The 14194-nt window shown below is 40.7% G+C and overlaps 1 protein-coding gene across 1 annotated transcript in view; it reads right to left on the bottom strand.

Annotated features, from left to right (window-relative positions):
* Positions 1-13977, bottom strand: part of LOC131457208 (E3 ubiquitin-protein ligase HECW1) — a 51135-nt gene extending 37158 nt beyond the window's left edge. The window contains exons 1-4 of the mRNA XM_058626107.1: positions 13817-13977; positions 6501-6822; positions 6174-6281; positions 3571-3665 (exon numbers count right to left, since the gene is read on the bottom strand). Of these exons, the coding sequence (XP_058482090.1) occupies positions 3571-3665; positions 6174-6281; positions 6501-6822; positions 13817-13846 (555 nt within the window). The 5' untranslated portion in view covers positions 13847-13977. The remainder of the gene's footprint in view (positions 1-3570; positions 3666-6173; positions 6282-6500; positions 6823-13816) is intronic.
* Positions 13978-14194: the final 217 nt, after the last annotated feature.

Here is a 14194-nt window from a genome sequence, read left to right as displayed (position 1 = left end):
ATGATGTCTTTCGCACACAAGGCACCGGTCTTAACCACTGAGCCACTCCACCCCCTGCTAAAACATTGTGAATGTTTATATTATTTTGAATATTTCCATGGAATATTGTGACGTCATTTAAAGCTCAAAGGTGCAGGAAACATAATATTTGATCATATTGTCATATTTTCATACAAATCTTAAGCTCAGCTCAACAGTTAGCTCAGATTCTGAGTCTTAAGTTTGGTTTGTAACCAGAGAAATGCAAAAAACAAAGGGAAACAAAGGGAAACAGAGCTAATGTTTATGGTTACCCAGGCTATCCAGCTGAACCCCGTCCTACTCCTCCTCCTCCTCCTCCGGCTCCTGCGCTCAGGATGGCTGGGAGACAGCAGTCCCAGCTGGAGACACATGCCGTCCATCCCACACATACGTGAACCAAATGCTGCGTCTCCTCCGTCTGCAGAGTGTAACAGTTCTGACTACAGCAAAGAAAAACTCCATCCACTCTTCTGTCTGTCCATCTCCTCTCCTCTTCCTCTGCCTCAAGTTGACCTGGTGATTTCCACCTCTTGCCTTCAACAGCCTGAATGACGTACCTGAACTGGACTCTTCATTCCCTCCCTCCCTGTCTCTCTTCCTATGCCGGTTATTTTTGTTCATTTGTCCTCAGGAAGCAAGAGCAGATCAAGTTCTGGGGCCATCAGCATTTCCAGAGGCCCACGGCAGCAGAATGGGAAGGTAAACAAGGAAATCCAATCGCTCCTCCAGCAGGGTGGGACGGACGGACGCTTTAAAAGAGCAACGATACAACAACAAGAAGAACGATGATGCTGCTGCTAAAACTGAATGTTTCATACTGGAATCTATAACTGTATTATAGTGAAGTGAAATATGCATAATAATACTTCTAAGGGACGGTGTGGTTACATGAGGTACTGACATGGGAACCACAATCTCAGCTGCATGTGTCTACGATATGTTTTGACTCTAAATTGAAGTTGGTGTTGCTTTGTTAGAAACTCATTCCCCACACCAGAGATCACACTGCTGCTTCATTACTTCATTAGTTCAGATTTCAAACAATGAAGTCCGTTGTTTGAAATCCTTCATTCTGAGAGATAACGGTGACACAAAGTGACCACACGAGGCAGCAGTAGACCAGCAGCTCCTGTGTCCCTGCCAGCTAAAATCACAGTTTCCTCTCACTCTCATATATATATATATGGAGCTGGTGAGGGAGAAGTGAAGCCGTGGTCAAAATCATTTTCTCCAATTTTCTACTTTAAATCTGTTTATTATAGGCGCAGCAAGTCGGTGGAGGACGTCTTCTCTTCAATCTCGAGCTGTGGGTAGTGACTGAAACGATGAGATCGTGGATACAGTCAGTGGAAGTCAGTTTTCTGTCCGCAGGGTGGCTGAGCTCAGACTTAGTGACAGAGTTCCATGCTCAGACTCAACAGCAGAGTCTTAGTTGAGGTGGCTCGGGCATCTGGTGATCTGCCTCCCTTGGGAGGTGTTCCCGGCACGTCCCTCTGGTAAGAACCCTGGGGCAGACCCAGAACACGATGGGGGGAATATATCTGTCAGCTGGCCTGGGAGCATCTCAGGCTAGTCTCAGAGATTCTCATTATCTGGGGAGACGAGTGTCTGGGCTTCACTGCTGAAGACCCGGATCCACATGAGCGGGAGAAGCAGCAAGCCTTTTTTGTTTTCTAAAGTGAGTTGGAAGCGGCCATGCACTCAGTATTGTAAAGGGTGTACAGGGCGTCTGTTTCTCTGACTTTGACAAAGATGTTTCCATGTATTTGGAAAGTCCAGTTTTAGTCTGACTTACACGATAATTCAGTTTTTACTAATGTCATGTCAACGTCAGACTTAAAGACAACTCTCCTAAAGGTCCTAAAAACACACTTCGTCTTGATATAAAAAATCTAATGTAGTTTATTTATTTTTCATTTACTCCTTTGTTTTGTTTTTTTAGAAAAAATGTATAAGCTTTATGAATATTTGTTTGGATTTTGTTCACCTTGAAAGAGGAAAAAAAAGAAGAAAGTAATATGGTTCTTCTATTGCTCCTTCGTGATGTACATTACATTACATTACAAGTATTTTTTCTGTTTTCACAACTGTGGCTGTACATTGCTGTACAGTGCTGTTTTTTCCAAATGTGCCATATTTCTCAATAAAGATAATAATCAAAAGAAAATAAAAAATCTAATGTGCTGGAACCATCTATACAATTGTCTGAGCAAAAGGAAAAAAGGCCTCACAATATTAATAACAAACACAAGTGATGACTTCCAGGGCTGGTGGGATATGTTGCCTGTGTTAAACTCCATCACTTTACCTGTCGTCAGCTGTGGTTTCATGTCAACATCGGTTGTGAACAAAGTCACAATTGTAAAAACACGACATGGTTTTAAGGAACAAAGGTCACAAAGGTCACGTGTTGGTTGTGTCTCACCACAAATCAGCCAGGGCTGATTTCTTTATGGCCTTTTCAGCACAACAGTGTCCACAAACATTCAGTCCTGACCAACAGCTGTAGCCTCAAGACAAGAACAAGAGGAGGAGTTCACAGAGAACTGATCTCATCATCAAGTCACTTTAGAATGACACAGAGAGATTAAACCAGAGAAGAACGGCAGCACGTTCAAGATGCTTAAAGCAACCTACAACTTTCTTATCTTTCACATTCATTGGTACGTTCCTAACTCTCAGTCCTGTATGGCACATTAAAAGTTCAGTATTCTGATGATGACATGTGTCTGAGGCAGGATCCTCATCTCTGCGAGACACACACACACACGACAAGCTGTCACCACAAATGTTTTTACTTCACCATTAGTAACCAGTCCGTTCATTATTGACTATAAATGATAGAAATGCATGGGCAGCATCCCACTAACTTTCCTCTGGTTATACACAACTTGTTGCTCATCAGCGGTTTTGAGCTCACTGAGCATTGAGAGCCGGGTCCCCAAAAACTGAAGCTGAAGGTATATAATCCTTCTCTATGTTAATGAAGGGAACAGGATTATTATTTTTCTCATAATAGATTCATCTGTCGATCAATGTCTTGTTTAATCGATGAATTGCTTAGTCCATGAAAAATGTCCAAACCTGGACGAGATGATAAAGTTCACAAACCAAAATGAATCCGTTGTTATGACTTCTTTGTCATATGGAGCAAAGAAACCAGAAAATATTCACATTTAAGAAGCTGAAGAATTAGAAAAATGTGTTTTAATTATTAAAAAACACACAATTGTTCATTTAGTAATCGATAATCAATAAATGATTAATAATTGATTCATCAATTAATCGACGCAGCCCCAATAACAAATCGGAATAAATTGTGTGTTTCTTCTTCCAAAAGTTGTTCTCATCCTTTTATTTAGTTCTCATCACACAGATGAATGTTCAAGTCTTCATGATTCTGATATAATCAGATAATCTGTGTCATGATTGACAGCTGAGACTGATTTAGGATTGATCGGATGAGTCTGTGTGACCGTGATACTGCAGTTCCACGACCCAGGAAGCAGAATAAATCAAGCAAAGCTGTGACAGAAGAGTGAGACTCACAGGTGCAGGGCCTTTTTTGATGGTCACAGTGGGTGTGGTCGCCCTCAGAGCTCCAGTAACGCCGTGGTAGTATCTGAAGCAGACCTGGGTCTCAGCTGAGGAACACACACACACACACACACACTTTATCATATCACCTCAACCCTCTTTATCCTTGCATGTTTACACCAGCACATTGTACGTCATACGTAAGAATGACAAACAAAAAGCCTGAAAATCTTGAAATCTTTTTATAATCTGACATCATTTCACTTTGAAAGGGGCCAAAATCTTTAACACGGTAAAAAGATGTAAAAAGTGGTCGATATAGACAGTTATCACCGTAAATGTCAGAGTAAGGACTGAGTTTTGCTCCTGATTTAAAGTTGAACATGTGGTTTGATGTTTGAGATGAAAACATTCACAGAAAAGAAATGAATTTGTAATTAACTCATTGATTTGATTCACATTTTCACTTTTACATGATTGATTTTCCTGTGTTGATTCAAGAGAGAATCGCCTAAGAAACAAGAGTGCTCACACAAATACAGGGAGTCCTGACGTCATTTTAAAGTGTTTACACAGAGAAAACCTCATTAAGAAGCACTCTCTCTCTCTCTCTCTCTCTCCAGCCAGCATCCTCTTACTGTACATGCTGTGGAAAAACTGAAGTCCATTAAATGTACATACAGCACATAGATACTTCACTTAAAGGGTCAAATATCTTGTTTCTTTACACACAGTCTCCAGGATCACATGGTTCACCTGTGAGTTTGTGCAAACTGTGTGAACTCGTTTTTATGATTAGACCAAAAAGAAGAACTGCAATTTAACACTTATTTCAAAAATGGCTGATGTTTTCAAATGTCTTGTTTTGTCCACAAACTAAAATGATTCCGTTTTAATGATTTCTTTGGTTCATGGAGCAAAGAATCCAGAAAATCACATTTAAGAAGCTGAAAAATCAGAGAATCAAACTGATTAATCAGTAATCGATTAATAATGGATTCATGGAATAATCAATACAGCCTGACTGAAATGATCAGTGTGATAGTGCTCTAAACACTTGTGGTGCTTGAGGAAATGAGGTTGGTGATAATGAAGCAACAACAAACAGTGTTAAAAGTTCTCCATGTTCTCCAGAATTCTCTGTTCTCATAACAATCTGCATGTGTGTAAAAAAAATGATGTTTGGCTTTAAACTTGAAGTGGGTTAGGGTTCTGCTGAGCACATGTTCTGTTATGTCTTATTATGTTGGGAAAAGGCTGGATATATGATCTGTGGGTCATTTTTCTTGTTTGTGCTACTTATTTGATTCTATTTAACCCATTGCTTCTTTTGCACACGTGTCTGGTAAGGTTTTGTTTCTGAAATAACAAAAAAGGCTAGTTTTATGACATATTGACTCATAGCAGATAGACGGATGGAAACTCAATTTGGTAAACTGTTTTTTCTCTTGTGGGGACACAGGAGCTGCTGGTCCTCTGCTGCCTCGTGTGGTGAGTTTGTCTCACTGAGGTGAATCTGAACGAAGGATTTCAAACACTGACGTGACAAAATAAGACATTTGAACTTAGTGATGGAGGCAGCAGTGGATCAACAGCTCCTGAGAGCTGAGATGTAAAATTGCTGATTTTCTCTGTGGACTTTGGTGGAGAGAGTGTCTCCTGTCGCCTGTGTTTACAGAACATTTGATTCTGAATACACGAACCATCACTAACATGAACAGTGTTTGACAAAATGCCCTGTATTCATTCGCTCTGTAGTAGGCATGAATAATTCCTACTACTCCCAATAACTAGCTAATGTGTGGTGCATCTATTACAATAAGGAGGCAGCAGCAGCAGCAGCAGCTTCATGGACTGCATGTGTTTGCAGAGGTGATGGAAATTACAAGGGTTACTGAATGCATCTTGAAGTTGCTCCTCTAAGGTGAAAACATTCTAGATCCCACAGAAGTGATGACATTTACCAGGGTCTTTGAATGCATCTCGTTAGCTGCCTCTGTTTAGCTCAACATGCTCTGAACCCTGCATTACTTTCGAATATGCGAATTTTCCATGATTAATTCTGAATATTTAAACAGCATGCTGTTATTATCTGTACCACAACAATGACTGTCCTTTCTTTGTCTCTTTGTCCAGTTTTCTGAAGTATGGAGTATGAGTTTGAATCCCATATCTTCTCCAGGCTATACTCTTGTGTGGCAGAGGAGAAACACCTGCTGATGAATGTCTTCATCTCTTATTCAAACACTCCGTTCCCTGCGTCCCTAAACGCAGTAACTGTGGATCATTTGTGACTGTCTCTCTCTCTCACTGCGCTTATTTTCTCTCTGCTTCCCTCTGATGATGATGATGATGACGACGATGATGATGACGACGATGTTTCCACAAGCGACGTGTGTTTTACATGCTGCTGCAGAAATATCTGAGCTCAAAGACTGAAGCCACCGTGCTGCTGCTGACAGAGAAACACTGAAGAGCTCTTCACTGATATGACAGAGCACATGTGAGGAGACAAGCCTGAAACCACGCTGTTGTTAAATGGAATAAAAAGACTTGGATGAGGTGGTGAAGCTGATCAATGAAGTGTGATGAAGGAATAAGTCTTTGTTACTTACAGTCACTGAGGTTGGAGCTGGAGTCAATTTTCCAGACTATCTGTCCCTTATGAGAGCCGCTGATGCCTCGGTTCTTGTAGTCCAGAAAGTTCTCCGACAAAGTTTCATCTGGAGGAGAGGAAGCGGTTCTCCTGTCAGGTGTCTCACACAACACAACATCAAAGTGTGCAGTGATAATGTTACGCCTTTATACGAGGGAGACGGGGACGCCACTATAGTTTTTAGAATATTATTCTGTACTTACATCATTACATGGTAGAAAATACTGTGAATACTGTGACTAATAATGATTTGATGACTTAAACAATCAAACATTGTTAAACTCACCAACATGGTACATTCCAATCCAGTCTCCGGCATCCACTTCTTCTTTGATATCCCACGTGATAACCAGGTCTTCGGACTGGCTGATGGTGTAGTAGGAGGCACTGATGGTGAGGGTGGAGCGGGCGTCTGGGGAGACCAGGTCAGTGTCGCTGGTGGATCGTGCCAGACCCAGCATGAAGGCCTCCTGGTCCAGACCGTTGACAGCGTAGCTCTCCGGTCCGTAGCTGTGACGAACCGCACCTTTACAGCGTTGGCGGTTCTGGCTGTTGCGGGTTGGAGATGCCATGGCCGCCAGGCCCAGGAAGCGATTCTGGTACAAGTTCTGCAACAAAACCCAGGAGGATTCATCCTTTCTGTGATCCTCATTATAGAACTGTCACATAGAGTGAACAGTGAAATATTAGAGGGATTGTGTGAGCTGTAACCACGGACACTCAGTGAAAACATGGGCGGCGGCACGTGGAAAAAGTGATTTTAGTCAGAAATATTAAATCTGTACCTGCTTTTATCTTGTTATTAGACAAGCTTTACCTACTGGAAACTGAAGTTTGAGTCACTTTGTAAACTCTCCAAACCCAAACAAAGGAGCAGTTGTTGATCCACTACTGTCTCTATCTATGCTCATATTTATTACTTTTATCACTTTGAAGTTTGAGTGACACAAATCTAACAAATGAGGCAACAGTAGACGAGCAGCTGCCTCTGTCCCCATGACCTAAAAATGCTGCTTTTCTCAATAGACTTTGGTGCAGGAGAGTGAGCAGTTTGTAGCTGGTGAAGTCTAACAGGGAGATAAAAAGGTGAACAGTTCTGAACCAGAATCAGTTTTTGCTCGTGTCTCTGCTGGCAGCCGTCGGCACAGGGTGCGTCCACATCTGCAGTGAGTGTCAGTGCCTCATACAAACACACTGTGTTTCATAAATATTATTAAAAAGTGGATACATTCATTGCATTCAATGAATATAGGGTAAATACAACATTTTGAGTTAAATTGCCAACAATATCATAGACTGTGTGGTACACACACACACACACACACTGCATGCTAGTGCATGAAAACACTGTGATGTGAACGTTTGGATTCACTGTGAACAAACATTAACTGTTCGTTCTTCTTTTACTTTTTACACTCATGCAAAAACATGCTATTGAACATAGTACCAACAAATGTCATCCATAACATCAACCTCACAATGACAACGTCCTCAAACGCTAAATAACCAACAATATTCAGTTCATTTCAAAACAGAAATGATCCACCTGAAAAAGCTGAAACCACACTCAGTTCATCACTGCAGCTCTAGTTCCCATTAGTATTAAATAATACTCATGTACTTATAACCTAGGCATGAATGTGATCACATGTGAGGATATTAAAGAGTATAAGTGTATATTACATAAAGGGTGTTGTTTAAATACAGGCTTTTATTTAAAGATCACTTTTCAAGATCGTCAAAGTCTACACAAGTTAAAATCACTAAATAACACATTGTAAAATAATTCACTTTTATGACATGGACTGCCTCTCATACACGTTTACTATAATAAATCACATCATGTGAGCTTTCTCTGTGTGAATGAACGTCATCAGTGTTGAAGGTTAGGGTTAGTCATTCACTGGTTAACTGGTTATGGTTAAAGTTAGTGACAGTGATTAGTTTCGACTTTCCAAACAGACGGTGCAGTGATTACAAATCAAGTCAAGTTTGACTGATTGAAAAGTGTGTGTGTACATAATCAAACATATGTATATGTGTACACACTGTATGTTTGTAATGGAAGCGCGCACACACACAAACACACACACGCAGTGGAGGCGGGTGGGGGAGGGGGAGGGGGAGGGCACTGACCTTGAAACTACAGAGCTGCATCAGCATAATGACCAGTCAACCCAAAGCAGACCAAAACCTAAGGGAAGTGGTAGGAGAAGGGGGCGTGTTACAAACGACATCAGAACAAAAAGCAGCAGTGAGCGCGTTTGTGCAAAAGAACATCGTCATAACTTTCATACTTCATCTTTGTTGGATAAGCATATGAATGAGTGAGGAGCGTCAGCACAGATGGACAAACTATGAGAAAACGCAGGGACAAACGGACACACGCGACATCAACACAAACAACAACACAACCAGCAGCTCATCATTCTGCATGTGCATCGCTGCATGATGGTCACATGCTTTGCATCCCTGCAGAGGAGGAGAGGAGAGGAGAGGAGAGGAGAGGAGAGGAGAGGAGAGGAGTATCAGTATTTGCTACTGTGGCTGTTTGTCTCAGGGTCAGAGGACTTTAACCTTTGGTCAGTTCTAAGTTCTTATAATAATTGTGTGGTTTCTGTGGAGAAGGAGGCGAGAAACCAAGAGAAGTCATTACAGCTGCACACAGAGCATCACACAGAGCTCAGTGCACTGCAGTGTGCAAAAATGACAAGTATTAAATGCAACAGTGCACACACACACACAGTGCAAACACGTTGCCATGGGACTGGGAGCCTAATGATTATTATTGTAATAATAATAATAATAATAATAATAATATTATTATTAGTAGTAGTAGTAGTAGTAGTGGTAATATATTTGTTTTTATTGCAAAGCAAACGACATCAGTGCAACCCGTATGTCTGATAAGAGCAGACAGTCCCTCTGAATGAGGTCGTACCTGGTTGTACAAGGTACTGACACATAATCATCACTGCCTGTGTGTGTGTGTGTGTGTGAGTGTGTGTGTGTGCGCGTGCACACACACCCTGCTGGCCCTGCTGGCAGCCATGTTTAGGGTTTGTGTCAGTGTTGACTATGTGTCACTACCTCATACAACATGAAATATAGCATTGAGGGGAATTTGTTCAAACTCCAAAAATACTGGAATTCCACATTAAAGTTTTTGTTTTTTTCATAATCCAGTAGCAAACCCACTCACAAAAGAACGTTATTGACAGAGACAATACAACACAAACGGTGGGATTACAGCCTCATGATTCTAACATAACATGTACATCACCTCTCTCTCTCTCTGACAAACTGGCTCAAAAACACATTACAGTCAAGTCACTGAGTCCAATCATGCAGCCATTCATAAATAAAAGCACCAAACACAGTGATCACAACTGCAAACAGCAGAAAAGCAGCAGAAAAGCAGCAGAAAGCTTCACTCCTCTGTCTTTCTTCACAGGACGTGAAGGTCTCGTGTTGTTGTTGCATTCAAGGACAGTCGGACATTTGAGATCTTGATTTAAAAATCCACCAGACAATCAATTTCACATGATCCTTTTTCTCATGTCAATATTTTCTTATTGTCATCTGTTGGTCCAGCGTTTCTAACCACAGCATATTCTCGTCCTGTGTCTGCTGTGACTCTCACACAGTGTGATAAACAGTGTGATATGTAAATGAAGTAGAAACATGAGCAAATACAAACCTAGATAAACATGTTAGTTATTCAGTAGGACATTAGTACGCCGTCACAGCGGCGTCTTTGGGGAAATGTACTCAGATGGTCTTTCCGGTGTCGCTGGCATCCTCATAATTAACCAGTTATAATTGCATTCATGATGACAGGATAATGAATTCAACACCCGTGTGGAGCAGGCAGCAGAACTCTGCTGGATCTACAATAAGCCAACACAGGCTTGGGTACTAAACCTGGTACCAGACTAAATTATGTTGGCACCACAGAGAACCAAATCCACAATACCTGAAGGTTTATTTAATATCCCATTCCCACTCTCAAATAACCTGTTTAACCTTTTTTGACCAGTGGGAATGTGTTTGATCAGCATTCAGCAACAATAAGAAGCAGCAGCTCATGGGTCAGTGACTGGGGTGTGCTACGCTAACGTTAGCTCATGTACCCTTCTCTCCAGTGATGGGAATAACGCTGTTAAAATAATTATTAACATGTCAAAGAACTATAAAAATGATTACATTAAAAAAGTATCCTGGTTTTTTTAAAGTAACGTGCCCAACATTGCGTCTTTCTAACATCACGTCCACAGAGACACAGCTTTTATCCCTAGTACACCTTCTTCTTCTTCTTCTTCTTCCTCTTTCAGCTTCTGCCTGTAGGGGTCGCCACACTGAATCATCTGCCTCCATCTCGTCAACTTGTGTCCTCTACGCCAACCTGAACCTTACTGTGATCTTCCTCCTGCTTGGCAGCTCTATCTTCAACATCGTTTGTACAATATAATCACTGTATAATCTCCTCTGCACTGGACCAAACCATCTCAACCTGGACTCTCTTACTTTATATCCAAACTGTTTCACCGGAGATGAAACCGCTCACTTTCTAATCCATGGTCACTCTCAGCCATGCTGGTCTCTCAATGAAAATGAAAATCTCAGCATCTCAAGTACATCATACATCAGCATTGTTGGAACTTTGTCATCAATGTGTTGCCTGATGTGGGATTATCTTTGAGGACTGACATCCACATCATCAGCACGCTTCAATGCACAGTCAAGTCCAGCTAAGACGGCTCAGTTGGACTAGAGACTGTAACTGACCACCATGTTAGGCTGTGGTCTAAACCCTGTGTGTGTGTGTGTGTGTGTGTGTGTGTGTTCACTCTTTACTGCACGATGTATGTAAGCTGCGATTTGATGACCGGCCTCAGTATGAATCATCGTGCAAACACCAGCAGAACCAAACAATTTCAGGAGCAAAATCAAGAAAAGAAATCTTCACTTCAAGAATTCCTATTTGAGTATAAATTGACGCCATCACACAGATACTGCTAAAGGCTCCTCCTCATCCATTAGAATCCATTTTTCTTTGTTTATCTTGACAGTAACTTTAAGGTGTTTACTAAGCTGATGCCTTCTGTCAAAGCTTTCTGTTTATGTGTATTTTATATATAACGTCACCGTGTTCTTCAATCGAGAGGAAAATAAAAGGAGCCTCATCTTGATTTATTGGGTGAAGTGTGTCTGCCTCCTCCACTCCACTGGGGGGTGTTAGCCTAAGGCAGGTTCCAGTAGTTAGCAGTTATTAGTATGTTGAGCAACATTAATTAACCTCAAAATGTCAGTTTCTTCAAAATGAGAGTAGCTAAATTTGTTTTGCTTTTCTGTGAACTTGTTTCTTCTATTATTTCCAGGTATAAGCTGAGGATGTGAACTGTGGCACATGTTCATGTCCAACTCTGGTCTGACTGATCATATACATGCAGAGCTTGATTCCCAAATGCATTATCTGGGTTTATTATGAGTCCAACTTTGAGAAGTTTAATTCCAGTCGTATAATAACATGTTTAAATACTTTAAAACTCTTGTTTTAATTGAATTTAACATAATAATTAGTATTTTCTAATGCCATGCAATCATACTGACTGTGAATGTGTAATGTTGATGACTTTAATCACTGGCAAAATCACATATGAACATTTAAGCATTGATTATATAACGTGTAAGATAAAAAAGGTCAACACAGAAAACTCTGTGATACTAAATCACTGCAGGGGAGATTCTTTCACCAAAACTATTAAAACAATTTTCCACGTCACAGCTTGTGGCTACATCTCTTCTGATGGTATCATCTGTGACACACACACACACACACACACACACTGGCTCTATTGCCATAAAATTGCATTGTCCACAAAGCCTTGGTATACTGAATCATTAAGATTGTCCTAAACTGGAAATAAGGGGTTGAGACCAAAGCCTGAAAAACAGCTCCAATTCAATAACAAATACTTTGGTCCATATATTGTTTATACCAACTTGAAACAGTGGTGGTGCATTTTACAGAATCAAAGCTATGACGGCATACAGCACATACAAATACAAAGAAGAGGAGATGACATAAATATCCATGTTTCCATATTCAACGTAGAGACAGAAGCTTTCGCCCCAAAATCATTGTACCAGTATCTGTTCTCATTTATCACCAACCATATTTACTTTATGAATTCTGATCATCTGTTTGACACCAGGCCATTTCCTGCGACCCAAAGATGAGCGAGGGTCCGTGAAAATAGATCCTGACAATACCCAGAGGACCTACATATGCACGACACAAATGTTTGAGTGCTGTTGTCAATGCGTCCGATCTGATCGATACAACCTCCTGCTTTTTTTCTGAATTCTGGAAAATGTCCAGTCATTTTCACGTGGAAAAAAGCTCTTGTTCCCAGAAATGAAACATTTTGAGAACCCCACTTTTACCGCTCTCCATTCAACGGGGGAAAATTAAATATTACAAACATTATAAATAGAAAAATGTTGAATGTAACTTACATTTACACTTACAAGAATGAAAAGTAACTACTCTGTGTTCAGGACCTATTAAATCAACAGTTGTTTATCAGTAGATTAACTTCAATTTTTAATTATTAATTACATGTCATTACATTAATGCATCAACAAGACATTTGTAAGCTATCCCTTTCGATTTTGAAGGTGTGACGGGGGGCCCCTGCCTGGGGCCCCTAAAACTCCTGCGAAACGCCTCTGCCAGGAACCAGATAAAAAAAACTTGCACTTTGCTGATTTTGACTGTAGGTCATTAACCTCATGCAACTTTATGTTTAAAATGAGCATTTTCACAATTTAATCAAAAAATGTTTTACACCCTAATATTATATTTGAAAGACATTTTCTAAGAAGTCAAAGACATGTTTGATTAATGAATTCTTTTCACACATGCATTTTAATTCATCTTAAGTAAAATGCTAAGTCACTTTATTCTGGTGTCTGTTGTGGGGAAAAAACTAAAGGAAGAAGAGCCATGTGTCATGTGTTGCTCCAGGATTGAAGAGGATTTTGTGGAATCCCCACACAAAGAGGGGAAGAGAGAAGCCTTTTCCTGATTCTGGAGAAACTGAGACAAAGCTGTGAGGGGCCCTGACACCGCGCTGTCAATACATCACACCAAACCCCATTTGGAAAATTAATTAATTTAATGGTGCATGGCTGACTGAAACTGGACTGGTCTTTGTACATGAAATGTGGATCATTCTCTCTAAAACACTTGTATCCACTCGTTCATTCAGCACACGCTAAACAGCTAACAAAAACACATTTCGTTTTTTATATTTAGAGATATAATTCCAGAATTTTGGTATGATTTTAGGCCACTTCAGCACAATAATATTATAAATAATATGTGTTATTTTGTCCTATTGTGTGCTTTCAGTGATTCAGACCACGGACTCACACGAGAGCTTGGGCAGAGAGTGACACATCAGTCCGCTACAGAAGAGCTGCAGGGCCGCTGCTGCTGCTGGAGACTCATCATCATCCTCCTCATCCTCATCCTCATCATCATCACATCACCTCGCGTTACACAGCAACAATGGAGGCAGAAGACGGTCTTACCTGGGATAAAAGAACCTGCCGATGGATCATTCTCCAACAGTGACGAGGTGAAGAGGACCCGACGAGCGGCTACATCCCAGCGAGCTCCATTTTAGACGTGAAGAAAAAAGAGGAGGAACAAAAACAAACGAGCGAAGGAGAGCGAGAGCGAGAGTGTCACATCCTCTCCTCCTTCCATGGACCACAGTAAAGGTAGACAAAATAAAATACGACCGTTTCCGGTTAGAACCAAACCCCTCCACTAAAATATCAACAGTAAATATTGATTTGGTAAAACATTTTTTTTGTTCATAAAATTCTTCAACAACGATGTGATAAACACCACAGTTTAAATGGCGGTGTTTGTATTTTTCAACAAATTTGCCAACTGCAACTGAA

Source organism: Solea solea, chromosome 1 (assembly GCF_958295425.1).
Source record: "Solea solea chromosome 1, fSolSol10.1, whole genome shotgun sequence".
In the NCBI taxonomy this organism is placed as follows: Eukaryota; Metazoa; Chordata; class Actinopteri; order Pleuronectiformes; family Soleidae; genus Solea; species Solea solea.
This window is presented reverse-complemented; position numbering and strand designations above follow the sequence as displayed.